This window comes from Rhinolophus sinicus, chromosome 2, assembly GCF_057876585.1.
Source record: "Rhinolophus sinicus isolate RSI-liver-muscle chromosome 2, RSI-T2T, whole genome shotgun sequence".
Classification (NCBI taxonomy): Eukaryota; Metazoa; Chordata; class Mammalia; order Chiroptera; family Rhinolophidae; genus Rhinolophus; species Rhinolophus sinicus.
The window spans coordinates 38,773,690-38,801,499 of record NC_142502.1 but is presented as its reverse complement, the minus strand read 5'-3'; the positions used below and the strand labels follow the sequence as shown (position 1 = coordinate 38,801,499).

General features: G+C 41.5%; 1 protein-coding gene across 12 annotated transcripts in view; it reads right to left on the bottom strand.

The window, feature by feature from the left end:
• FAM184A (family with sequence similarity 184 member A) overlaps positions 1-26,516 on the bottom strand; it is a 100,296-nt gene extending 73,780 nt beyond the window's left edge. For 6 of the 12 annotated variants that reach the window (XR_016020191.1, XM_019740984.3, XM_019740982.3 and 3 more), the window contains exon 1: positions 25,871-26,515. Coding sequence is in view for 11 of the 12 variants with exons in the window: in XM_019740984.3 (XP_019596543.1) it covers positions 25,871-26,038 (168 nt within the window). In the remaining variant the exon portion in view is untranslated. Of the gene's footprint in view, positions 1-25,870 lie in introns of all 12 variants that reach the window. The other 6 variants (XM_019740987.3, XM_019740990.3, XM_019740981.3 and 3 more) reach the window with 3 other exon arrangements.
• Positions 26,517-27,810: the final 1,294 nt, after the last annotated feature.

Below are 27,810 nucleotides of genomic sequence, written 5' to 3'. Positions count from 1 at the left end.
GATGCAACAGCCATGAATTGTTGGTGAAAAGTTCAAGTCGTCTTTTTCACGCAGCCTTTTCAGCACTTCCAAATAGTGAGCTTGGTTAACTGTTTGTCCAGTTGGTACAAATTCATAATGAATAATCTCTCGGATATCAAAAAAGGTTAGCAACATCGTTGCAACAAGTTCGCAAACTGAATTGTTAGACCTCGTAGGCATAGTGTCATAGGCACAGGACATCCTGGAAAGGCAAAACTGTGGACACAGGAAAATGATGAGTGGTTGCCGGGCCAGAGGGAGGGATGAGCAGGAGCACGGAGGCGGTGCAGGGCAGTGGAAGTACTTTGTATAGCGCTGTAATGGGGGGGGGGGGGGTCCATATCACTATACATTGGTCAAAACCCACAGAATGTACACCAAGAGTGAACCCTAATGTAAAGTATGGACTTTGGGTGATTAGGATGTGTCAGTGTGGGTTCATCAATGTAACAAATGTACCTCTCTGGTACAGGACGGTGATAGGGGAGGAAGCTGGTCTGTTGGGAGACAGGGGATATATGGGAAGTTTGTACTAGTAGCTGCTCAATTTTTATGTGAACCTAAAACTACGCTAAAATATAAAATCTATTTCTAAAAAATCTGCATCCTAAACGATGATTCCCCAGTTCGCCTTACCTGCCCAGATTCCAAATGCCAGGAGTCAGGCTTATAGGTCTCAGGTGGCTGATTAAAGAATCCTCTGGAGAAAATGAACCACTCAAAGAAAAGACCTATTCCTACAGACATTTGCGTGTACCCACTTTTAAAAAATCTGGTGGACTTCCAGCTTCCACCTAGGATGCAGAACAATGATCCACACTAACAACAAAAAACAGCCAACAACCTACAAAACCATGAGTTTTCCTGAACCCATGAGAGAGCTGAGGTTACAAAGCAACCTCCTGGTTTTAAATCTAGGACAAGCCTCCAATAACAGATGGGACTCAAGCACTGGCACACGTATGGCACAGCACAGAGGGAAGATTAGGATCTCATACAAGTGGGCAAGAAGAATTCAGCTAAAATTTATAACAAATTGTTAAAGGTAACGCATGGTTGCTGAGAGTTTAGCAAAACTACTCTGCAATATTGCACTGTGACATCCATTTTGGGTGGCCAAGAGGCTGACAGGGGCCTTAAACCGACACTAGCCCCCCTTGAGGGCTTGGGCCCTAGATAACAGCCCAAAGAGCCACAGTGCATGTAACTTCCTGTCTGGGCTACGCCCCCTACCCTGGTGATAAGCATTCTCCCCCACCTCCCAAGGCTTTCCCCTCTGCACCTCCCTTAGCAAACGCCCACAGAGCTTACCAAACCCCAGCTCTTTGGGGTTTGAACTGATCAATCTAGCCTTAGCCCAGGTACCCCAACACACTCCACCTACGGACCTTAATAAAGGCATGTGCCCCAGGTCCTGCCTTGCTGTCCCTGCTTGTACCCTGCATTCATCTCCCTGAGGGGGCCCCTCCAGGTGTGCCATGTAACTCCTGCAGGACCTGTGTGAGCAGTCAGGTCTGAATTTCACTTTCCCATATGGTCTTTTGTTGAATTGGGGCTCACCATCAGACACTCCAGGGCTCTAGTTAACAAATGGTCACTTAATAGTCACAACAATGGGCAAATGTAAGAATACGGATCCTGGGGACGCTGCAAATAGAGGGAGTGGCCTTCTCACAGTCTTCCCCATGACTTCAGTGGGTGACCACAAAAATGGACTGCAGATAGGAGACCAGAGAAAGACTCCCGGGGAGACAGCCAGCTGAGGCAAAAATAGTACAAACCTTACCCAGATCCTTCTGGCCTAAGGAATAAAAGCTATCAGCTGCTGGGGTAAGGGTAACAAACCCTGCTTCCCCACTCCACCTATAGACCTCCCTCCCCACCCCACTCCCCAAGGCAGAGGTGAAAACCAGGTGGGGTCTGGAGAAGAGAGAAAGAGTAAAAAAGAAGCCACTGGATAAAAATGAAAGCAAAACATATCAAGCCTTGTGGGATGCAGCTAAAATGGGTTGGCAAACTAGGTCTGCAGCCTGTTCTTGCAAATAAAGGAATATAGCCATGACCATTCATTTACACACTGTATTGTCTATAACTGCTTCCCCACTATAATGGTAAAGACAAGTAGTTGCTACATTAATAAAAGATTTCAAGTCAATAACCTAAATTCACATCTCAAAGAACCAAAGAAAGAAGAGAAAACTAAACCCAAAGTTAACAGAAGGAAAGAAATAATAAAGATTAGAGTGGAGAATAATGAAACATGGAACCAAAAACAATAGCGAGAATCAAAGAAACCAAAAATTGGTTCTATGAAGTGATCAGCAAATTAATAAACCTCAGGGAAGTCCATTTTCACCACTGCTATTAAACAGACACGTCCTAGCCAGAGAGCAATTAGGAAAAAAAAGAAACACAAAGCATCTAAATTGGAAAGGAGTAAGTAGAACTATCATTTCTATATGTTGAAAATCACAAAGAATATGCAAAAAACTATTAGAGCTGATAAATGAATTCAGCAAATTTGCAGAATACAAGATTAACACACAAAATCAGTTGTGAACGAGCAATGAACAATCTGAAAAGGAAATTAAGAAAACAATTCCATTTACACAAGTTCTAGAGATGTGACTTGCAAGCCTCACATAATTTAATATTAACTGCTAAGAGTGTAAAATTTGCACGTGTAAAGAAAAAGAAAGCCTGATGGTCAAAACCCTGGGAACTACGTATAACTTAGTTTATCTCGTCTATATTGCAATTTCTAGAGCATGACCGCTGCCAATGTCATTAATGCGCGTGGTGATTAGAATTTATAGTGCTTTATTTTCTGTCAACCTTTTCTGGGGTTGATCTGAACCTGGCTACGAACACTCAAGTTTATTACCTAGGTGAACAACATCCATCACACACACTGAGACAGAAAAGGGACTGACGAGGACCATAACGCTGGCGATCTCTTCTCATTTGGAATATTGTAATGACCTCTGCTCGCTCTAAGCACCATATTGGTTCTCCAACCAATTCCTGCTCCTCCCCCCATTCCGAACACTTCTGATAGTCTCAGGTGGTATCAGAAGTGAAACGAAACCAGAAGTGACAGCCCTTCCTTCATCTACTCATCTAGTCCCTGACTCTGTGGTGATATCAAAGACCTACAAACGAAAATTAGCTAATTACAAAGAAGCTGGGAACCCCCTACCATCCTGATAAAAACAGATTAAGCGAAAAGGAAGGCTTGTGCTTCTCTTCCACCCACCAAAACAAAATGCTATAGTTTTCTATCAGTTTCTCAAAACCTCTTTCCTTTTTTGTTGTTCTATTCTTCTAATTATATCAAGGAAAGGTACCCTACTAGGGACTAGACTCTTAAAAAAAACAAAGACAAAAACTCACTGGCTTCTAGCTGTCCCTCCTCCTAGCTGCTGAGCAGCTTACGTGAGCAGCTGCTGGGGCTGGCTCTGGCACAGGTCACGTGCAGACACCTTAAAAAACCCTCTGGTATGACTCCGTTCCCTGCCAAGCCCTATTTCTCCAGTAGAGGAATCACCCATAAAGCAACGGTGGCACAGAGACTTAAACAGGAGACTTCCGTTTTGGTGACTGCCCCTCGGAGTAGGAGGAAGCAGGAGAGTGGTGGAGAGAGCAGGTGGAGTAGGCGACAAAAATGGCAAGAGAGACCAGACTGCCTGCCATCCTGATTCACGGACAGAAGGTGCTTAAGGCAGCACAATGAATTTAGTAACGAGAATGGAAAATACTCCAAGCAGCAGTAAGAGAGAATTCCTATATTTTCATGCTCAACTCAAACTACCTTCTCAAACATAATAAAGCCAATTGTTTTTTTAAAAACCTGGATTAGGGAAGCAGATAAATATTTCATAACTAACTATATATTTTTTCTCTCCGCACTTTTGCCAATATTAGTGTACTCCCTGGAATGTCCTCCTTTTGTCATATCCAGTTATCTAAAACTATCTTTAAAAAAGTTATACATTCTATATATTTTATGATTATTAAAGTAATCTTTGTTGATTGTAGAAACTTTGGAAAACAGATGAAAACAAAAAAAGGTATTTGTCACCCTTTATCTTACTACAACGGTTACTTTTTTTTCTTGCATCTCTCTCCTTATAAAATTTAGTAAGAGATTGGATAATGGAAAAGAAGAATTTTAAAAAATCACACCAATATGTATAAGCTGAAATGTTAGAAAAGCAGTTGTGTCCATGATGGAACAGATATACTTTGGAAAGTTAATTGCACCAAGTTGATTCTCAGATGAACAGACAATTCTATAGTAATTGCTATGCCCAAAAATGCACCATAATTTTTATCATACCTATCCAATTTCCTGGTAATATTATTGCTATTCTCCATTTCTACTCTACTTCTCAAAGGAAATTCAAAGAGGTGCATAATATATAATTATACTGATAAATATTGTCAAAACAGTATCTGTAAGACCATTTTAAAATATATTTTTAAAAGGTACTATCGCATCATCTCTGTTCCAACCAGCATTTGAAGCCTACAAAGATCTACAACATGTGGGTGCCTATAAAATTTTGAACATATTTCTACTATGGTACTTATTTAACATGATATAACATATTTCATCCTATATTTTTTAATCCTATATTTGGTGTATTTGCAATAACTGGATGTCTTATATGCAAATATGTACTAGGCAATGTTACTGAATTGTCAACCAACATTTTACAAGTCTTAGGAGATTCTAAAGCAGATAAACAAAAGAGGAGGACAATATTCCAAAGATCCTATGCTGCTGAAACAAGATAGAGAGTAAAGTGTCCTCATCCAGGAAAAGGAAGATGAAGCCAATGTAACATTCCAGCAACTGACTGGTACCTCTTTTTAGGAGGCCCAGGCAGGCAACCAACTCTTGTCTACTTTCCTGCCTCTGACTTCAAGAGGCAGTACAACAAAAGCATGAATTCCCTGTGCCACATACCAAGTGCGTGATGCCATTATGATTGGCATTTCTCTCGTATTTGGCAGGGGCCACATGAGACACCAACCCTGCTCACATACCTTGATACTGTGCCTCTGCATGGCCCAGAATGCAAAACAGATATTAAGAAGAGGAAACGCCACTACAACCATTATCTGGTACATCACAGGATCCACAAGACTGTAGAATCTTTATTGGTAAGAATATCCGGCCACTGGACTGAGAGGTGGAGTTCGAATGGGAGGGCTATAATGTGTTATCTTGTTATCTCATAAGATTCTGAATAAGAGCTTAGATGTCAGCAAAATTTAATAAGGTAAGTCAGGTAGTATCGGGATAAGATTATTCTATGAACACATACTAAGCTCCGTAGAATCTGGTTGAGTTTGGTGAGATACCTTCCTTGAAAAGTCAGAGCCTTCAGAGCCAGTGGTCAGAAGGCCAGGTTCCCAGATACCAGTATCTAAGCATGAGACTCGGGTTCTGAGCTGGGCTGCGGACTCACTGAGTATCTCCTGAGGTAGGATGACCGTAGCCTCTACTACATCAGCCCTTCACTAGCCCTTATATTCTCCAAGTCACAAATTCCCTTCTAATCCCTAACGTTAGCTGCCTAACTTAAACATAATTCAAAACCTTAAAATAATTTTAATTATCTATTTTGGACACAGACACCTATTAGAAAATTTTCTCATTTCCTCCTTTCACACCCAAATGTGTTGTTAAAGAGTGAAAATATACAAATGTGTCACCTAAGAGTTCTTGCTTCTGTTTCCTTCACCCCCCACATGAAGTCATTTTTAGGTCCTATCAGTTATACTTCCAAAGTACATCATGAATCGCTGCTCATCTCTCTGTCTCTACTGCAAACACCCTCATAAAAGCCACCATCATCTGGCTATAGGGCCTGGACCACCGCAGTGGAGATCGAAATGATCTCCCTGCTTCCACTCGTGCTGTGTTGCAATCCATCCCTTACTCAGCAGCCAAAGTGGTCATCTCAAAATATAAATCATAACATAACCCTTGCTTACAACCCTACAATCGTTTTGATCAGGTGCATATATGAGGGAAAAGAGACAAAATCCTTTTTGTGGCCTTCAAAATTGTATCTGATCTGGGCCCCCTCCTGTCCTTAGCCTAAAGCCACTTTCACCAAATGAATCAACACACATACCCCTGCAGACAGGACAGAAGCAGCGCTGGCTGAGAGAGTAGTGTTACGCAGACTGTGTGCAAAAACTCATGAGCAAGCTGAATTTCTATATATTGAGTTTTATTAAAGGGAGTCTCTCAAAATAATGAATCCAAAATCAAGGTAGCAGCACCTTTTACGGAATTTAATAAACATGCCTTTGTAGGTAATGGACAATCAGTGAAGGGTTTTAAGCAAAGAATTCACTTGATCCTACCTGCATTTTAGATATTACAATCCTGGTTGTACTGTGGAGGATATATTGTATGGGTGAGGCTAGAAGAGCAGCCAAAACATCTCAGAAAACAGCCTTGAGGTTCCTAACACAAACCTTGGTGGGGAGAGACGTCACTTAATTAAAGAGGAATTTAAGAGGTCAGACGTGGCAAGGGAATCTGGTGGTTGGCTTAAGGCAGGAGAAGAAGTGCCCTCTCCCAGCTGTTCAGTCTGTCAAGGTCATGTACCTCTAAATTTCATTCTGTCTTCAACCAGGACTCATGCCTTACGAGTTACATTGGACTTGAATAGCACCTACCATCTACATGCCAGCCCCACAGCAACCTGCCGTTTCAGACATACCGAGGGTGGAGTGGATCTAACTCAGGAGCCTTTGCTCCGGGTCTACAGTCCTGTTCTTAGCTCCTATTTTTCCAGCAGCTCAGGCACTTCTGAAAACACATCGCCCCAAATTTCTCAAGCCTTCTCTAAGGCTAACTGTGCTTAACCATTTTTCTGCCCAACAAACAAGGGGATATTACACTCCCATTAATAACTTTTGATCATTATGGCAGCCATTCTCAATTTGATGCAGGGGGGGAGGTAGTGTAAGAATCATCAAGTGGCCTTTTAAAAAACTCCACATTCATTCCCCGTCCATTCTGATGGCCATCCACACAGCCAGCGAGGGAAGTGACTGAAAAAGGGTTGAGAACCACCTACTGTTTACTTAAATACAAAGATAAGTGCCTATAAAATTAATTCAGTAATTAAAAAAAAGAAATACTTTGCCAACCCATTTTATAATAAGAATTCTGAAATATAACAGTAGTATCCCATAGTGAATTCTAAGAGAAACTACCGTGTTTTTGAAATTTTTTTTTCTGTTGTTTTCTATGGTGATAAACATTTTCAGGTCTCAATCTACTTCTCAGCTGGAAATACGTATAGTTTAATGAGATAAATATTATGATGCTCTCCCTACTGAGAAAATCTCAGTGCCATTCTGAAAGGATTCAAAGAAAGGTAATGAAATTCTAGGAAAGAGCTTTAAAGCTGTCACTATTCAAATTCTTTAGGAAAAAAACCCTCATATTTAATATAATGACCAAAAATAAACAAAAAGCACGTATTTCCTCTTTCTACTATCCCATCTCCACTTTTTTTTTAATACAAAATTTTACAGAAAATATTGCATGTAATCCTGAAAAAGAAGTTAAGGTAAATGAATGAGTTATAATAAAATAGAACATGCTAGCTTGGCAATTACATACAATAATACAGACTCTTCCAAAGTGTGGCAAAGGAGATGACTTTAAGTAATCAATAAGTTTATTTTAGTGGTCACTAGAAATAACACAAGTAAGACGCCACATCTGTGAAGCCATAGGTTATTGCTGAGGATAAGATGAAAGCAGGCGGAGGAATTCACAGGCTATCTTAGAGGCCCTATACTCAGAGACGCTCTTGTTTGGAGCCTGAAGTAGCTGAACCTTGTGACAATTTTTTTTTTTTTTTATGTAATAACAACTTTGAGACATAATGCACAGACCATAAAATTCACCCTTTTCAAGAGTACCAGTCAGTGGCTTGAGTCTATTCGCCATGTTGCACAACCACTACCTCTCTAATTCCAGAACATCTTCATCATCCCAAAAAAGAAACCCCAACTATTTGTAGGTACTCTCACTCCTCTCTCCCCCTAGCTCCTGGCAACATCTAATCTACTTTCTGTCTCGATGGGTTTGCCTATTCTGGACATTTCAGAGAAATGGAATCTCACAATATGTGGCCTTTTGTGTCAGGATTCTTTTGTTTTCAAGGTTCTTCTGTGTTTCAGCATGTATCACTGCTCCACTCATTTTCGTAACTGAACAATATTCCATTCATGACTATACTACATTTTGTTTACCCATTTATCAGCTGATGGATATTTGGGCTGTTTCCACTTTTTAGCTATTATAAGCAATTTTGCTGTGAACGTTCGTGTACAAGTGCTTATGGGGACAGATTTTCAATTTTCTTGGGTATATACCTAAGAGTAGAATTGATGGGTCATTTGCTAAATCTATGAATGTTAACCTACTGAGAAACTGAAAAATGATTTTCCAAGGTGGCTAAATCATTTTACAATCCCACCAGCAATGTATGCGGCTCCAATTTCTCCGTATCTTCACCAACACTTTATTGCCCTTTTTAAAATTATTATTATTATAACCATCCTAGTGGGTGTTGCGTGGCTTCTCATTGTGGTTTTGATTTGCATTTCCCTAATGATTAGTGATAGCCACTTAATTCTCCGAAAGTCTGCATGATAAGATAAACATATCTCTAGTGTCCATCTCTCTAGTGTCCAATCTCACATAGCGCATTTCTTGGGGCATTACAACATTCTTTTTTATCCACTTCTACTCTCCGCAGCAGGCGTGGTTTATTATAGGCTCCTTCCACGCTTCTCATCTCCTGTCTTGTTTACCTCCCCAAAAGCCATGCCCTTTGCCTAATAAGCCTACTTCTTCTTCCTCCTACAAAGCCTGCGGTCCCCAGTTCTCTGAGCCTGGTCTTCATCGTGTTCCTCTTCCCATCCTGACAACACAAATTCAGCTTTTCCTCACATAGCCCTGCCTGCATCCCAGGAGACTCTGTGGGCCCTACCGCTGCAGACTTCAGCTTTTCCCTTTCTCAGTTCCCTCTTCTGTTTCCCAGTCTCACATTCCACATTTCCAAACTCCCTTCTAATTTTTCCATATTCCAAACCGCCTCTCACTTTGACTGCAGTCTCCTCTATGCCCCTAAAGTGCTCTCTATGTCCCTCCCTCCTAATATGCCTTAGGCTACAAGCCCTACAGGCCTAGTCCCTAACCTGCCCTTTCTCCTTAGCACTATTAAACGCTATCCCATTCACTTTCTCTGCTTCCTAGTCTCTCGCTCTAGTCTGAAGTCTGCCTGCCATTTGATTTGAAGATGAGAGAACGCAATGATGGAGAAAACCTTTTCCAATTGAAGTGCTGTGATGACTAATATTATGTGTTTACCTGACTGGGTTATGGGGTATCCAGACTTTTGGTCAAACACTATTCTAGGTGTGTCTGTGAGGGTGTTTCTACATGAGATTAACATTTGAATTGGTGGACTGAGTAAAGCAGATTGCCCTCCCTAAAGTGGGTGGGCCTCATCCACTCAAGTGAAGACCTACCGTGTTTTCCCGAAAATAAGATGGGGTATTTTAGTAAGCTGTGCTCCAAAAGATGCATTAAGGCTTATGTTCAGGGGATGTCATCCTGAAAAACCTGCTAGGGCTTATTTTCTGGTTAGGTCTTATTTTGGGGGAAACATGGTAAATAGAACAAATAAGGCAAGTAAGAGGGAACTTCTCTGTCCTTCTGAGCTGGAACACTGGTCTCCTACTGCGCTGGGAGCCGAACTACACCATCGGCTCTCCTGGGTCCCAGCCAGCCAAATACAGATCTTGGGACTTTTTAGACTCCATTATCATGTGAGCCAATACCATATAATTAATCAAATTTATATATACTATGATATATTGCTAAAAGAAAAAACTGAGGCATATTTAAAATTTTAAGAGTTTATTTGAGCGAAACTTGATTAGAATCTGGCTGCACCAAACCGGAAGTGGTTAGGAGCAGCTTCAATATGAGGAGCTAGGGGAAAGACTACTATAGAGGAGAGGTGGAAGCAAAACTAGGAAATTATTTGATTGGCTATAGCTTAAAGCCTACTTTGGCTGTTTGTGACTGGTTGTCCTTAGGTTTAGATTTTTGTAACCTTGAGGCTAGGTTTACAGGTTAAGATCTGGGTTTGCTTATATAAGGCACCTTATAGGGCATTAGAGCCACCTCAGTCTCAGTCTAATTAATTTAAAAATATCTATCTCTCTATCTATCTCTCTATCTCTCTATCTCTCTATCTCTCTATCTCTCTATCTCTCTATCTCTCTATCTCTCTATCTCTCTATCTCTCTATCATCTATCTCTCCTACTGCCTCTGTTCCTGTGGAGAATTCTACTATAGTTGCTTAAGCCTTGGAAGCCCCTCACTCTACAGACAGATAGGCAAACAACCAAAACACATGCAAAGGAATTTAGATATGGTCTAGTGAACATAGAGAAAATGAGTACTTATGTAGGGAATTACATTTATTAATAGTACCATAGCACTAAGCAAGATAAATCGAAATAGGGAGAGTATGAAAGTCAGGAGACTACTAAAACAAGGTTTACATTGATTCCTACCTAAGAGACTGAAAATGAAAACCTAAAAGATATTTCAAAGAAAGAAACAAAACTACTTAAAAGAAAAAGAAGAGGAAAATTTAATTCCAAAGTTCCACTCTAAAAGGACGGTCGGGTCAGACAGGAATACTCGAGTCGAGAAAGGAAAGTAGGTTTTGGGGGGTTATTTCTTAATTCTTTGGCCTGTGGGAGATATCTGATGGAGAAGATGATTAATTCCGGTTTGGACATGTGGCATTTGAGGTGATGGCAGACATCCAGGTACAGATGACAATCTTAAAAGATGAAATGGACAGAAGCTTCCTAAAATTAATTTAGGGTTCTGCCATCCCACAGCAACATCTTATGCTCACCACAAAATATCTCTTGTCTTATTCAAGGGCATCACTTGGCATTCGGAATCAAAGAAACTACCTACTGAACCATGTTTCTACTGGGCAGTTAGTTTATCAGCTTCATGACTAAAACCTTCAAATATGTCCCAGACTAAAGCTATTCATATAATCTACCAAGAACTTCCTTTCCAAAGTGATATAAATTTGGGCACTCACCCAACCTGAGCGCTTACATTGTGATAAAATAAAGCCAAGAGACAAAAACAGAAGAACTTGACTATCATAAATATTCAGTGTTCGAACCACAAGACTGCTCGCCCCCGCTAGTCCCCCTAAGTGGGACTATGTCCTGCATAAGCCTGGTCTGGTGGGCGCTCACCAGTGTGCGCAAGACTTGGGTTTCTTCCTTCATGACACAACCACCACTTAAATAACATCTGCCTCTCTCAAAGGGGCTAAGAGCTTAATCAAATTGAAAAACTTCTTCCACAGTATGGTTAAAAATCAATGTAGCATAACTTGAAACTAATAAAGGCTGCTGCCCAAATACACACATACACACCATTACCACTGAAGCAAAGATCTAAAATCTTGGAGGTAATTTCCAAAGGCCTTAAAATGATGGTCCTCTTGCTTATTGTACCATTAGGTAAAAGACTGGCAAGTGGCTCAGCAGTGACAATATCCAAAGTGCACAGTATTATATAGTGTAAGTTCTAACTTTCTGCTACCGTGTTTCTCCAAAAGTAAGACCTAGCAGGACCATCAGCTCTAATGCGTCTTTTGGAGCAAAGATGAATATAAGGCCTGGTCTTATTTTAATATAAGACCCGGTCTTACAAGACCTTATTTTAAGACCCAGTATAATATAATATAATATAATATAATATAATATAATATAATATAATATAATATAATATAATATAATATAATATAATATAATATGATACCACATCTTATTTTAATATAAGACCTGGTCTAATATAATATAATACCAGGTCTTATATTAATTTTTGCTCCAAAAGACGCATTAGAGCTGATGGTACGGCTAGGTCTTATTTTCGGGGAAACACGGTAGCTTATAATAAAAAAGCCTTTCTTAGTACAATATATTACCATATATCTAATAGTGCTTGTGTGAAATGAAGAGGGAAAGTGTCTCTGCTAATCTGGAGAGATTCTCTACTTGTGTTTCAAATGGCTGAAAGAGCTCTTTTCTAATACCACATATTAGGCTAGCACTTCTCTTCTTATTTTTTTAATCCCTTAAAAGTTTGTGGCTAATCATCGAAAAAGCTGTAAATGGGGCCGGCCCAGTGGCTCTGGCGGTTGGAGCTCCATGCTCCTAACTCCGAAGGTTGCCGGTTCGATTCCCACATGGGCCAGTGGGCTCTCAACCACAAGGTTGCCAGTTCGATTCCTGACTCCCGCAAGGGATGGTGGGCAGCACCCCCTGCAACTAAGATTGAACACGGCACCTTGAGCTGATCTGCCACTGAGCTCCCAGATGGCTCAGTTGGTTGGAGCTCATCCTCTGGGTTCGACTCCCGCAAGGGATGGTGGACTGTGCCCCCTGCAACTAGAAAAATGGCAACTGGACCTGGAGCTGAGCTGCGGCCTCCACAACGAAGATTGAAAGGACAACAACTTGACTTGGGGGGGTCCTGTTCCCCTTCCCCAATAAAATCTTTAAAAAAAAAAAAAAAGAAAAAAGAAAAAGCTGTAAATGTGGGTTAAATATTTCCCTGTTCCCAGCAAGCGTACATTTTGGCAGACTGTACTTTCCAAAAATGATCACAGTATTTCCCATCCCACATGCTCTTCTGCAATGTGACCCTGACACTCCCCCACCAAAAAAGTAGCATCCATTTCTCCTCTCAAATCCAGGCTGGACTTAATGATTCACTTATAACCAGCAGAATGTGACAAAGTGATAATAAATGCCTCTTGAGTCTAGATCCGCAGAAACCTTGTAGCTTCTTTCTCAGCCTCTGGAAGACTCAGTTTGCAGATGCCACCGTGGTGTGAAGAGCCCACGCTACAGGGAGGACACACAGGTTCTCTAGTCAACTGCCCCGGCTGAGCCCAGCCTTCAAGTGAGTCAGCTCAGTTCAGGCACCAGGTGAGTGAAACAGTCATCTCCTAAGTGCCTTCTCTAACCCCGCTGCTTCACCTCCCAGCTGATGAAGTCCCACACAGCCAGTCTAGTCTTCCCATCTGAGAACCCAGACATTGTGGAACAGAACAAACCATCCCACACTGTCTCTTCTTTAAATTCCTGACCCAAGAATTTGTGAGAACAAAATGGTTGTTGTTTTACACTAAGTTTTTTGCATGGTGTGAAAGACAGCACTAGGTAACCAGAGGAGTAATAGATAACTGGAATATGTAAGTTAGCTAACATGGCCTTCCCTTCATTTTAATGACCATATTCCACATTTTTCTTTCCTTTTACTGAAACATTCATTCCCAAGTTAAAAAAAAAAAAATTGCCAGCAATAAATGTCCACCCTTAATTTCCCGATTTATTTTGACAGTTCAACTTTAGAAATCATCATATCCAGCTTACTTGTTTTAAAAGCTTCTTTGTAATATTCTCTCTTCTTACTGGAATTATTTGTTTTTTCATCCTTTTATTCCAACCTGTGTTTCAATTAGGTCATGACTAAAGACATAATTACTTGAAGCAAGATGCTGTGCACCCAACCATGACCGTGGTAAGTAAACACTCTGCCAGGCATAAGAATTATTCAGCACTTCTCATAAACAAAGCACTGTACTAATACTTCAGATGTTTGTCACTATAAATGCTTTGTTAATGAGAGTTGGCGATACTGAATTTTTATATGTCTACTATCATCCACAACTATTATTTTGCCAGAAGAGCACATTTTAATATTTCCAACAAAGACTTATTTTTGTTTGATATGTAATCTTAATGTAAACTCTTCAAACCCTTGCATTTTTATAAATATAGCCTATTTTATAACTTGCTGCTACATTTACTACATATAAATTGGTCACTCACAAATCACAGTATAAAAAAATCAAGCTGTTCATTTTCCTGACGGAACTTCATGTTCTTACTCAGTCTGTGTACTGATTTAGCAGAGAAAAACTTAATCCTGTTGTTTCTAACTATTCAGTCACTTCTAGATTAACGTTTAGTCTTTTCGAAGATATTCAGTTAAAATCAGGTATTATCATCTCAGTTACAATTCAAAGCTCCCTCCTAGAAATCTTTGCCATCCAAGGAGCTCCCTTCCACTTTTCTCCCTGCTTAGCTGTGCCCTGAATGGAATGCAGGGGTGGCTGCATGGAGATTCTGCTTTTTTACTGATGCATATTGAGGGTGAGCAAGTTGCATATCTGGTCAATATATTTTCTAGCTGGTTCTGGAAGGTGTAGAGAAAAAGCATGTGCCAAGGCAGCTGAAGGCACTGGCAAGACAGTGACTGATAAAATAGCCCAAGCAGTCTAGGAGACAGTTAAAGAACAAAGTGAACAAAGAAGGGGCTGATGAATGGGGAGAAAAATGAAGAGACAAAGAACCAAAGGGACTGGAGAATGGGAAAAATTTGAAAAAGGGAGAGAGAGCTGAAAGGTTAAGAAGTTCATTTGTTTAATCAACAAATATTTACAGAATACCTTCCATGTAGTTATTCTGGAGTTTAAGATTGAGAGAAAAATGTGTACAAGTAGCTTGAAAAGGTCAAGAACTGTGAGGCTAGGATGGGCCACGCATGGACAGTAACTGTCCGCTGAGGGTGAGAAGCAAGGAGTGGTGAGGGCAGAAGAGCCACTTGGCTTAAACCTCAAGAATTGTATTTACGTAAGAGTCTAGGAGTAATGGTGTACTAGTTGCAATGAGAGCTGGAAGAGAGAAGATATCATCTCCAGGGCCTCTCTGGTTGATGAAATGTGTCAGTGGTCACCTGCAAAGGCAGCAGAAAAAGCAGTATGCTGGGAAGAGAGCCAGGTTTTCAATTAAAGTAAGGAGATAGAGTATTTTATAAAGAGACATTTGTTCAGCACGGAATAAGAGTTCTAGAGAACGAGTATAAAAACCCAGCAAGTGTCCAGGAAAAAACAGCACACAACTGCCTGAGGCTGAGTTAGATGACACAGATGCCTGCATCTGGAGCCAGAAGTACCTACATCCTCAGAACCCCATTTCTGCCCCTCACAACCAAAGACATGAATTCTTTTCCAACAGAAGCCATACTTTATGTTGTGCCTCTCTCATCGTGGGATCTGGAATTGATGTGGGCATTCACATAGATGCCCCATGCTGCCCTCTACAAAAGGCAACATGGCAGTCACACAAACCGAGGTTCAAATCCCAGCTCTTCTGGCAGCATGTCCTTGAGCAAGTGACTTAACCTCTAATACTCAGCTTCCTCATGAGTGTCAACCTTATGGAGCTACGGTAAGAATCAAAGATCGTAAGAAACTGCATATAATGACTGCTTAAAAATGGTATTTACTGTTATTATTCCAAATCATTATTCTTTCCCCATAATGAAAAATGCCTCTGGCTTTATGACTCATCCTATTAATTAGCTTTATCACTCGACCTGCCTCACATAGTAATAAACCAGTCACTGCCCACCTCCAGTGTAGATTTAGGTGGGACTCACAAACTTCCCTCCTGTCACAACCCTGCTATTATCTTTGGACATTTCAAAATGCTTGACGAATCCACAAGAGCAGACTGACAGTTCTTTGGGATGCCTAACTCTAATAACCTTCACTCCCCTATAAACATTCTCAAGACTGCATCCTGGATCGTTATAACTTACTCCACCTCAAAGGTCTTAATATAGCCCCTCTCACACTCAACTCCTTGCCATCGCCCAGCAACCTCTGGGCGTTCTCTGCACACCAATGGTCCTCCCAACTCCTACATTTTCCTTCATCTATTAGTTCCATCCTAGCCTCACTTCCTTCCCTATAGCACATAACTGATGGTACATTAACCAAACAACTCTCCATCAAAGCAGTTTAACTCTCTTAAACCCCAGTTCTTCTGTTATACCAGTCAAGCAAAACTCAGACTCTGGATTAATCCTTTACTAACCTGCCGTCTCTCCTACACTGGGAAAACAATGGCCCTCTCCACAGGCCTGCATAGAACTTTGCAGAAAACTGCGAGGCATTCAAATCGATACCAAATGTCACATTTATTTTTTTCTTGGGACAACCAGACATCTCGCTGATCCTTTTACTTGTCTCTCTATGCTCAGCTATTTTCTCTTCCTTTCCCCAGAAATTATTTTAAATGTTTTCTACTCTGCTTAAGTCCTCAACCACTCATGATTTTAATCACCACCTGTATGCTAACAACTCTAAATTTTTTATTTCTAGTATGGATCTCTCCTTTGGCTTAAGATACATATCCAAATGTCTGCTAAATATTTCTACCAAAGTATACATGGTCATCGCAAATTCTCTGAACTCTCTGTATCTCTCCCGCCAATTCTGCTTCTCTCTTGGGGTAACCAGCCTCTAAAATGGCCCCCAATGAGCTCTGTCTCCTGATACTCTAATCGTTGTGCAGTCATCTCCTCCATTATGGGTCCTCTGTGTAACCAACAGAATATAGCAAAGGTGACGGTACGTCACTCTGAGATTATCATGAAAAGGCTCTGACTTCCATTTTGGTCTCTCTCTCCCCGACCCCCTTGGATCACGTTCTAAGGAGAGGCCCACGTGGGGAAGACTAGTCTCCTACTAACATCCACATGAGTGAACGCAGAAGTGGAACCTCCAGCCCCAGGCAAATCTTCAGCTCGATGGCAATCTCATGAGAAGCCCAGAGCCAGAACCACCCCGCAAGTGGACTCCTGAACCTCAGGAACTGTGTGAGATAGTAAATGTTCGCTGTTTTAAGCTGCTAAATTTAGGGACAATTTGTTACACAGTAAAGGAAGTCAGGATAAGAAATATAAGACTAATTATATGCCAAAGACAGTCGATATTTGAACAAATATAGTTTCTTTTTTAAGTTTTCTTTATGTTGCATAAAGTTAATACAGAAACTTCCAACCAAATGTGCTGCAGCCTCAGAGAGTATAGACTTCTAGTTATCTTTAGGTACCTAGACAAAGGCTTTTAACAAATCCAACTCCCACACTGACAGTGTGTGCTGGGAAGGAAGTAACTGAAAATATATTTTAAGCTCTACACACACACACACACACACACGCACACACAACTTTATTTTAACTAAATTAAAATAAATCAACATTATATTTTTAAAGGTTTCACTCCACCCAATAGAATAATTTGTACATTTTATTCCTTTCTTTGACCTGGAGCAATGTGGTCAATTCAAGATTAGATTATAAAGATTACAAACACAGAGAGAATCTGACTGTAATTTTATCTCATGCTTATGATTGTAGGTAACTGGCAACTTTGACAAAAGATGAGTATTACTGCCCCCACTGTCCCTTCCACTCCTCTCCCCTGAGGGTGTTTAGGGAGATGGGAAGAGTCAAAGTCACAATCATGTGAGGGTGTTTAGGGTGGAAATAAGAGTCCTACTCACACCGGCCCATGACAAACTAGAGCAGGAACTAAGTAAACAGCAGATGCAAAGTTTTGCCTCCATTTTTAGATACAGTGGACCCTTATTATTTGTGAATTCACATTTCCAAATTCACCTACTTGCTAAAATTTATATGTAACCTTCAAAATCTAATACTCAGGCGTGAGTTATAGTGCGGTTGGCCGTAAGTTCACTGTTAATTAATAAAAAAGATGTATTAAATAAAATGTCTTTAAATAGAAATACACCTCAAACAAGGTTACATATTGATTGCTTGAAAATGTGACCAGAGGGTGTCAGCAATGTAACCCTGTACTTCCCCTAGAACCTGACTTGACAGTACATAACTGCCTCAAATAATGAAAATCAACTGTTATTTCATATTTGCTGCTCAAACTTTACTTTTGATAGCTGTGGTCCTTAATAATGTAGAACAGATCTCCATCGGAAGGGAAAACACACATCAAGACATACTTAATTGTTAGACTACATCAGCAGAGGCTGAACCAAGGGAGAGGGGTCTAGGGAATGGGTAGAAATTAAAATTTATCGACCTCCTCTCCTACACAAATTATTTAATCTTTACAATAATTCTGAGATATGTTTTGTTATTCTCATTTTATAGATGAGGAAACTGAGCTCTGAGAGGTTAAAATGCTTACTAAAGGTCACACGCTAGTAACTGGGGAAACTGAAATTCAAACCGGAGTGTGGGATCCACTGAGCCACACCTCTGGCCTGAGCAATGGGCACTCTGCTCTCCCACGGGGACATATAGCCCTGGGTGTGTGTCTCTCTGTCTGCCCATGAAAGACTGAAACCTGACACAGATCCATTAACTCCAGAATTCAGAAGACTGGAATTTACCTTAACCCCCACCTACACCCGGGCAGAGATGTTACAGAGAAGGTTGTCAACATTATTCTTTAAATTATTCTTAAAAACCATATTAAAGAATTTGGAAGGCACTAGCATAGTTTATCTAAGACAATCAGGTATATAAATTCTACCCAAAACAAACCAAACAGGAAAAGTTGCCCATAATTCAACATTTAAAATTTGTCATATTAAATTAATCCATTGATTAAAATGTTCACCTACTTGATTCTGGTCACATTTTCACAAAAGTCAATTGGAAAAAAATGAGAAAAATATATAGTCTAAAAATGGCACAGTAAATGAATAGTGCGAATTAACAGTGCCTAGCACAGTATCTATCTTTCATGCACTAGGCAGTCAACAAAAGTTTACCAACCATATGGATCTATATCTGTATCTACCAACCACATGTACTCTATTTTAGTTATATTTCAGTACATCTTCTTTAGTTACTGAGTAGACCATTATATAAAACACACACACATGCCTTCCTATCAAAATTACACATACTCCGTATATGTAGTGTTTCACTGGCATTCTTATTCTAAGAATAAGAATAGAATACTATTTAGTGTTTTGGTTATGAAATATTTTTTGAAAGAAACGAGATTCTGTCAGGACTGTGCTTAAAGAAAATCAGATGAAAAATGCAAATACCTGTGAACCTACAGATACACATTCAGTAGAATCAACAAAATCTTCTCAGTCATAAAGTGCAATGTCTAGAATATATAAATATTCAAACTTTGCACTTCATTTTATAAGAGAGACATGGCAAACAAAAAAGTAACCAAAATTCCTCAGAAACAGAAGTTTAGCCTTTGCCGTAGGATTAGCATACATGTGGCCTTATCTCCTCTCCATTAATGATGATGGGAAATTACAAATTTACCAAAACCACAGTTACAGACTGTGCAACCTATTAGAAGTCCAGAGGTTCTGCAGTATATGGCAGAGGCACACTGGTTTCATTCTCATCAAAAGTCTGTGATTTATACGGTAAGTAAAAAACATGGTTCCAACACGAGAAAAAACCACCAACAATTCTGTGGCCTCTTAGGAACTGAACGAGTAATACTAATTAGAAAGAAGGCTGACACAGGGCAAAGAGACCTGCTATGACAGCTGCCCCTCTCCTGCACCAATCCAGAGACCTGGGTTCCTGTTCAGGTTCTGCCAGCGACAAGCAGTGTCATCTTCAAATGACTTTGGGCCCTCAACCTGCACACCTATAAAATGAAAGGGTTAGGATCTTTAGCTCTAAAGGCAGCATCCCGGCGCCCCCCCCCTTTTTTTTTGGACAATTGATAAATAGTATATCATGCCTTTGTGCCCAATAGTAAAATATAAAAAATTAATTCAAACCACTCAACTCTGACTAAAAGATTACATCTAAGCTACTACATAATAGAATGGCAAAGCCACAATATAATAAAGGAGGGGAAAAAAGATGTTGCATTTAGCATACGCTCAGCTGAAACAACCCAAGTCATAACCAAAAATGAATATTATTATGAAACAGTATCTAGGTCATTCAAACAAACCAACCAGTGAAAAATCAATTGTATTTAATGTACAGAAAACAGGATTGTTTGAAAATTTCACTGGTTTTGGTATTATATAAACACATTCTGGACTGGGATATATAGTAAAAGCAGAGTTAGTATTAAATGATTGATTTGAGACATTATCATTTGCTAAGAGTCTGCTATATCAGTTACCTACATTTTGAAATGACAAATAATATTTGTATTTTAGACAGAGTGCTTCATATTTTTATTTTTACATGAAAAATATAAGTATATAATGAGATGATATAACTTTTTGAAGCAGTTTAAGGGGAAACCAATAACATTTAAACATTTAAGAGAAATTGAAGTCAGATGAAATGATCTAGCATTAACCCGGAAGAGTAACAGACACAATTCCTCAGAATTGTTTACTACTGACTTTCCCTACTGTGTAACAAAATTAGTCGGTACAGCATCAGCATCACCACCATCACCAACACCACCACCGCCACCATCATCTTCAATAAATATTTACTAAGCTTTTACACTATGTGCAAAGCATTCATACTAAGGTTACACGAAATACAAGACACAGTCTCTACAGCTGAGGAGCTCACAATCAAATAAAAAGGACAAGGTACATTTATAAACACAATAAACAGTATTTTTCAAATTTGTATTATTAAGTATCAAAGAAGTACAGACAATAAATACTATAGTAATTCAGAGTAAGGCAAACCCCAAAAGGCCCAGGTTGGTCACAGCAGCTTTCCAGAGGGACAGAAAAAGAGGAGGAACGCTCGATGCTAAGCACAGAAAACATAAACTACTTCCTGCTCTTTGGAGCCTTATACTCCACCTTACACTAGTGCTGTCAGTGATAAGCGGACTGATCTATATTAAAAGTGCAGTCAACTAAAGAGACATTGGATGAACAGTGAACATAACAGGATATTAAAAGGGAAGTTTCTATTGAGAACCAAAAATAATCAATCTTCCAAAATTTCCAAAGGAGGCAGGCTAAAGAGAGGAGTGTTGAGGCGTGTTACCTTCAAGCCCCAACACCAATGAGAGAAGCTTCAAGATTACAGAGCGGAGGGTTAGAGAAGGGTTCCTTGGCGAGAGCTATGGGAACAAGAGCCCTTGCCTTCACGGGGGAGGGTGGAGGTGGATGCTCATTCCTCACCTAAAGCCTGGGGGAAAAGGCTTTAATGGGACCACTTGAAGAGCCTGATATTATCATGTCTCTCAGACGTTGAAGAACATAATTGAACTAGCACCTGATTCATACCTGGAAAATCTATTAAAGGATAAAAAGCTGGATAAAGAGGCATGTGAAGGCAGAAGAGAGCTGGCTGAATTGGAACCACTTCCAGAGTTTGCCCAGGCAAACCATGTGGGTGGGCCCTACGGGAGAGATAGAGAAAGCTGGTGTGGGGTCACCTAAGTCCATCCAGGAATGTTACCTGGAGCTTGAACAGACCTCTGCAAAATGAACATGAAGGTCCTGACAGATCCAAGAGGCTTAGAGGAGTAAGCAACCAGCCAGAATACAGATGCTTTCTCACGCTCAAGCAACCTGAGGAAGGAATCTCTAGTAACTGAGGTGGGAGGTTAGAGGAGACACATTTGCTGCTGCTCTTTTCTCTCCTCCCTTCTTCCTCGTCCAACTTGGGAGGAGTCAGAAACCAAGACTGGTGAGACAAAGCAGGAGTAGAAAAGCCAGGTCAGAAGAAAAAAGCCACTGATGCCCCCCTTCCCCAGTAACTGACTTTCCCCTTGCAATAGGCAGAGGCAGGGAGTGGCGTGGGGGAGGAACTTTACCCTTAATTCAGTTTGGTGTGGGGTTATTTGTTGGTACTGGACATTCTAATAATCGAGATCTTTGCAACTTAGTTACTAAAGGACAATTTGCATTATCTAAAAGTAACTAGAAAAGTCAAGTTGATCCACTGGCAGGGGATGAGCCAACCTCACAGAGTAAACTGAAAAGAACCGTAAGTGACAAAAATAAAGCTGTTTTATAATCACATCCCACAAGTCCTGCTTTTCTTTTTTTTTTTAAACATTTATTATTTATTTTTAAGTAACTTATTTAGCTAGTGCCCTATTGATAGAAATTTAGGTCATTTCTTTTTTTTTTTTTTTAATTGGGGAAGGGGAACAGGACTTTATTGGGGAACAGTGTGTATTTCCAGGACTTTTTTCCAAGTCAAGTTGTTGTCCTTTCAGTCTTAGTTGTGGAGGGCGCAGCTCAGCTCCAGGTCCAGTTGCCGTTGCTAGTTGCAGGGGGCGCTCCCACCATCCCTTAAGAGCAATCAAACCCGCAACCTTGTGGTTGAGAGGATGCGCTCCAACCAACTGAGCCATCTGGGAGCTCAGCGGCAGCTCAGCTCAAGGTGCTGTGTTCAATCTTAGTTGCAGGGGGCGCTGCCCACCAAGGGACTTGAGCAGTTGAACTGGCAACCTTGTGGTTGAGAGCCCACTGGCCCATGTGGGAATCAAACCGGCAGCCTTTGGAGTGAAGAGTTAGGAGCACAGAGCTCCAACCGCCTGAGCTGCCTGAGCTGCCTGAGCCACCCGGCCGGCCCTTCAATCTAACGTGCTCTGAAGAGTCAACACAGTGGAGGGTAGAGAAGCACACAAAGGGGATCTTATAAAACAGAAGTCAACCTATCCAGCTTCTCTGCCTATGCTGAGATGGTTCAGTTATTAACAATTCCAGAAATGTGCCACAACGTGATTCAAGAATCTATTAGTAATTCTTAAAATTTGACATGAGCAACTTAAATATAAATGACTTGCTTTAAAAGGCAGACTGTGTCTTGCTATTGCTGTATTTCTAACACTTAGCAAAGTGCCTCTTACATAAAAGGTGGTTCCAGAGATGGCTGCTATGTTAGATTCTTAGGAAACAGAATTTGAACAAATACATCTGCAGCTGAGACTGCTTTTTAGTTAGGTAAAAATGTGTTGAGACCCACACTCTGAAAAATTATACTACAGATTACTTTCACCCTTATCCTTTCATAGCCTGCCAAATCTCTGAAAAATGCATGTTGTTTTTTTCAATACTACTACAACAATACAGGATAAATGTGAAAAATTTAAACTGTCTAATAGAAAACAAATTACTATACACATTTTTAAAGAGTTTAGCAGGAAAATCTCAAAACAGTCACATAATGCTACTAAATGCAGAGAGGAGCATTTTTAAAATATTCAGTATTTTACTAATATTTTGTTTGCTGGCTTACTATCTTAGAGAGTTATAGCATCAATCTTCTTTTAAAGACTAGAAAACGGAGGCTTAGAGTTGAGTGAACTGCCGGTGGTCATACTGCTAGTAAGTGGCACAGACGGAGTTTTAAGTCAAGACAGTGTGTCAGATTCCCAAGCCATGCTGATGATAATGCTAAAGAGATGAGCATACTGACTCATTCCAAAAGAAATAAAATCCTATTTAACGTTATCTTTATAATGTCTAACTTTGAAGTATAAGCAATTGTCAAGTTCCAAACCATAGTTCTGGTTAACATACCCATGCTGATATGGATTTATTAATAAACTCTTCATAAGTGAAAATTCTATATAGCAAATACCAGTCTAACAATTCATGTATTACTCATGATATCATTCTTATGATACAGTATTTACAATGTGGATGTGACTGTAAAATTTGACAGTTTCTAAAACGGTACATGAAGGAGGCAGGTCTTACTGTATACTTCAGAAATTGAAGAGGTAGTCCTATCTGATTGCTTCTTTCTCACACCTTATCTGAGTAATTAATAACTCTAGATATTTCAGTATGTCAGTGTTTTTTTCAACCTAGAATCATCCCCCCACCTTCACCCCAGGAACATCTGGCAATGTCTAAACAATGCTTATTGTCATGACTGTGTTTGTGGGCGGGGGTTGCTATTGGAACCTACTGGGTAGCACCAGAGACGCTGCATAGGACAGCCCCGCCCGTTCCCAACACTGAATTATCCAGTCCAGAATGTCAACAGTGCCAAGGTTGAGAAACTCTAGTATAAGGGATTAAATGTCTGAGGCACTTAGCAGAGCGAGTGGTGCAAGTGTTTAAAAACTGTAACCACAAACACTGAATCAGGAGTCCCCAGTTACACTCAGTAAAGATTAGGTGCAGCACTCAAGCTGTGACGCGAGCACTGGCCTGGGGACAGCCTCCCGCCTCATCAGATTTGAGGTAGGTAGTGGAAAGAGAGAAAGTGACAGCAACATCTATCAATACTCCCACTTAAACACTTGTGCTACATTATTTTTTTTTCTGATAAAAGAACAGGAAATTGAAAAGGCATAAGTGAAAAGAAAAGTAGTGTACTGGAGAGACGGGAAACTTCTTTTACAGAACTGTACACAGTTCCACTCCCAACTTATTGAAGGTTTTTATTAGTTAGAGCAGGGCTCTGCAGGATGATGTAAAATAAGAACAATGGATGCTGTGGACACACCGTAAGATCAGAATAAATAAATATCCATGTGCTTAATTATGGACATCAGTATTCTTAAGATCAAACACGATTTCTGGAACCCTAGCTTTTAGCTCCCAAATGTATAAATGTTTTGATGGTATAGTATCGTTCCTTCTTGTGACTTCCTTTCTCTGAATTTGGGGATCCGGTGTCACAAGAGGACACTATAAAAACTGGACACATAGCAACCTCCTAGACAGCACTGATATAAAACAAAAAGTCTACCTTTACAGAATGGTGCCTTGCTTTGCATGGTTGAGTACGTATACCCACCCTCTCCTTTGCTCTTCCATTTGATTCCTCATTCTTTAATCCTTTTATGTTATTTTTTTCTACCCTTAATCACATTTCTTCATCAAAATATTTTTACCCTCTTTTCATCCTTTTCACTCCCATTTCCTTCTTTTCCTCTCTTGAACTGTTTTCCTTTACTTTCTCAAAACTGCTAACTAGTAATGGAATTATATAATGAGAATTTTGTGATGAAAGAGTCAGACTTCAGAGGTTATCTAGTAATAAACCCCCATAATGTGCACCTCTCTTCAGCATACCAACAAGGGTCCTAAAAACTGGTTCGCTGATTGAGCTTAAAGCTGTAGGGTCTATCACCCCTACGAACTTTCAGAAACCACCAATCACTCTTCTCACGTAATGGATATTGAAAGATTGCTCCCAATATCTAAACAGGGCAATATAATCAATCTAAATTCCTCTTGCTTCATAGATATCAACTCTTTCTCATTATCAACATTTACTACTTGTAAACGCTTGCTATCCAAGTACCGTCCTAAACAACAGTTGGCCAAATTTGCAGGCTATTTGCTCTTTTAACTTCTGATAAATTGAAACATCTAACTGAGTGCAGACACTTGATTCATCTAAAAACCTTGTTTGACATTTTGTCATGATAAGGAATGACTCATTAAGTCCCCAAAACTGTCTCGCACGGTGTTTTACCCTCCTACATTGCTCAGATTTATTCTCCCTTTAACTACGTAACCTATAAAAAAAAACTGATTAATTCCAAAGATTCCGGGTCACATTGGGTAAACACGGTACTGTACTTCATACAGTCCTGTAGTGTAATTCCTCGTGGAGCCTTGGCAGACGCGTGAAAGCAAAACTAATGAGACTGATTATTGTGGAATAAAGGAAATAGATCCTAAGTCGTTCTGTGCAGGCTTACCCCTAAAGGGCAGCCGGGTACAGGTCCCATAAACCCCGCCGTGCCGCTGAGCTGTCTAGTTTAAATGAACGTTGCCAGATTCCACCGAAGTTTGAACGGTTCTTGGAGGCAAGTCTCCAGTTGTTGCTTCCCTATTACAGCCCCCGTCAACTCGCCCCCGGCGCAGGGCGCGCAGCCTCCCAGCTGGACAGGTGAGCCCCGCGCGGCCCGCACCGAGTCGCCGCCGCACCCACCCCAAGCCCGCCCTTACCTTGGTGAGCTGGGCGATTTTCTTGCTCATTTTCAGGTGCAGGTCCTGGCTGTAGTCCAAGCCGTGTCCCGCCTGCTGCGCGGCGGCCGGCGAGGGCGTGAATTTGGTGGCTCCGGCCGCCGAGCCGCCGTAATAGTGCTGCTGCCAGCTCATGCCTGGGGTCGCCATCTTCCCAACAGACCCCGGCCAGGGCACCTGTCCCCGCGCTCGGGGACGGTCCGCGAGTCAACGGTGTCTGGGAGGCAAGAGCCGGGGCGGCCGCTTCCAGACCCGACACCCGGCGCCTTCCAGCCGCAGCGCAGGCACCCTCCCGCCCGCGATCCCCAGGTCAGCCCCGTCCAGGGACCCGGCGGCCCCTCCGGCCCGAAGCCGTGGCCGACACCGGCGCGGGACACACGCCCGGGGCCCGGCCCGCTGTCGCCCGCTTTTCAGCTCGCGCCCGGCGGAGGGGTCGCTGGCAGCGTGGCCCCACAGGTCCCACTCCCACCTGGTACCAGGGACCCAGCGAGACGGCCGCCGCGGGAGCTGCGGAGGGAGGAGGAGACGGGGCGGGCTGCTGCGGGGGTGGGCGGGGACACTGAGGAGGACGCGGGAGCGGCGGAACCACCGTTACCGGGGCGCGCGGTTCGCGGCCCGCGGGGCGCGCGGGGTTGGCGACGTCATTTCCCCGCAGCCAAGCCCCGCCCCGCGCCGCCGCCAACCCCGCAGTCCCGCTATTCGTGCTGGAGCCTCGCGAAGGGCGCGCTGGGACTCCGCCGCCAGGTGTTGCCCCCTGCGGAGGGGGCTGCCGAGCCCGGCGGGTGGGTAAACTCCGTGTGCCGTGCGTGCAGCTCTAGGTAAAACATTCGGCCAGAGATGATGGGGTGGTGGTCACCTTCGCTTTGCAGAAGGCGTGCCGATTTACTGAGCCTTTCCACGTGCATTATCGCGTGCAACTGGCCCCAGTGGCTCTTACCCCCCAGAGCTGCACGTTCACCTCCAGCTCCCTCCCAGCGCTGGCTTCAGCGACGGAGACGTGAGCACTGAGGTCGCAGGAATCCGATCGTCTCTCACCTGACCGACCCTTCCAAACTCACACAAACATGGTTGTTATAGGATCTTAGGCCGACCTACCGTACTACGGCCCAGGCACTGTCCCTCATTCAATATCAAGTGTCTGTGTGGAGAGAGCATCAATTGGTATAGCGTCAGATCCCCACTTTTTCCCAGTTTAATGGAGCCTGAGACAATTATATGTGAAATCTAGATGGCTGGAAGTAAAGGGGAATAACAAAAGATGGAACAAGATGTCAGTTCCTTAAGGATCTGGGGCAGGGCCAAAATGTGTCACTATTTGTGCATTTTCACCTTTCTAAATGTGTTTATTTCTTAACTGATTTTCTCCTAACATCTCAACTCCTGCAGGTCAAGTGATTTTTTTTTTTTTTTTAACGTGTACCTTGTGATGAAGTAAATAAGTCGTTTGGTGGGCAATCTTAACACAAACTTTGAAAATGTAGAATTGTACCTTAAAAAAAAAATCTGTTCTCCATGCAGTTTTGCAGAACTGAATCCCCTCACATTATAATATGTGACTTTTATTTAGCATTTAAATAACCATCACATAAATCTGAGGTTGTTAACAAATCTGTTTGGGGGCCCAATTAACTTAAAGTGTCTGTGACAAAAATCTAAACCAACAAGGTGAAGATTGAATAGGATCTTGAAATACTTCCCGAACTGTTGGAATTTCAGAAAGGAAGCCTGAAATTGGCTACATCTTTTCCCAGTTGGTAGGTACTCAGCACACCCCCACCCCAACCCCAAATAGACCTTCCAAAAAAGTAAGTTGTGTAGTTCCAAGGTTCTGAATGGAGCAGATGGCCAGAAACAAATACCATGCAAATTTTGCTTTCTTCTTAAACTCTAATGATTAAATGGAATTAAAGAGAATTACTAGG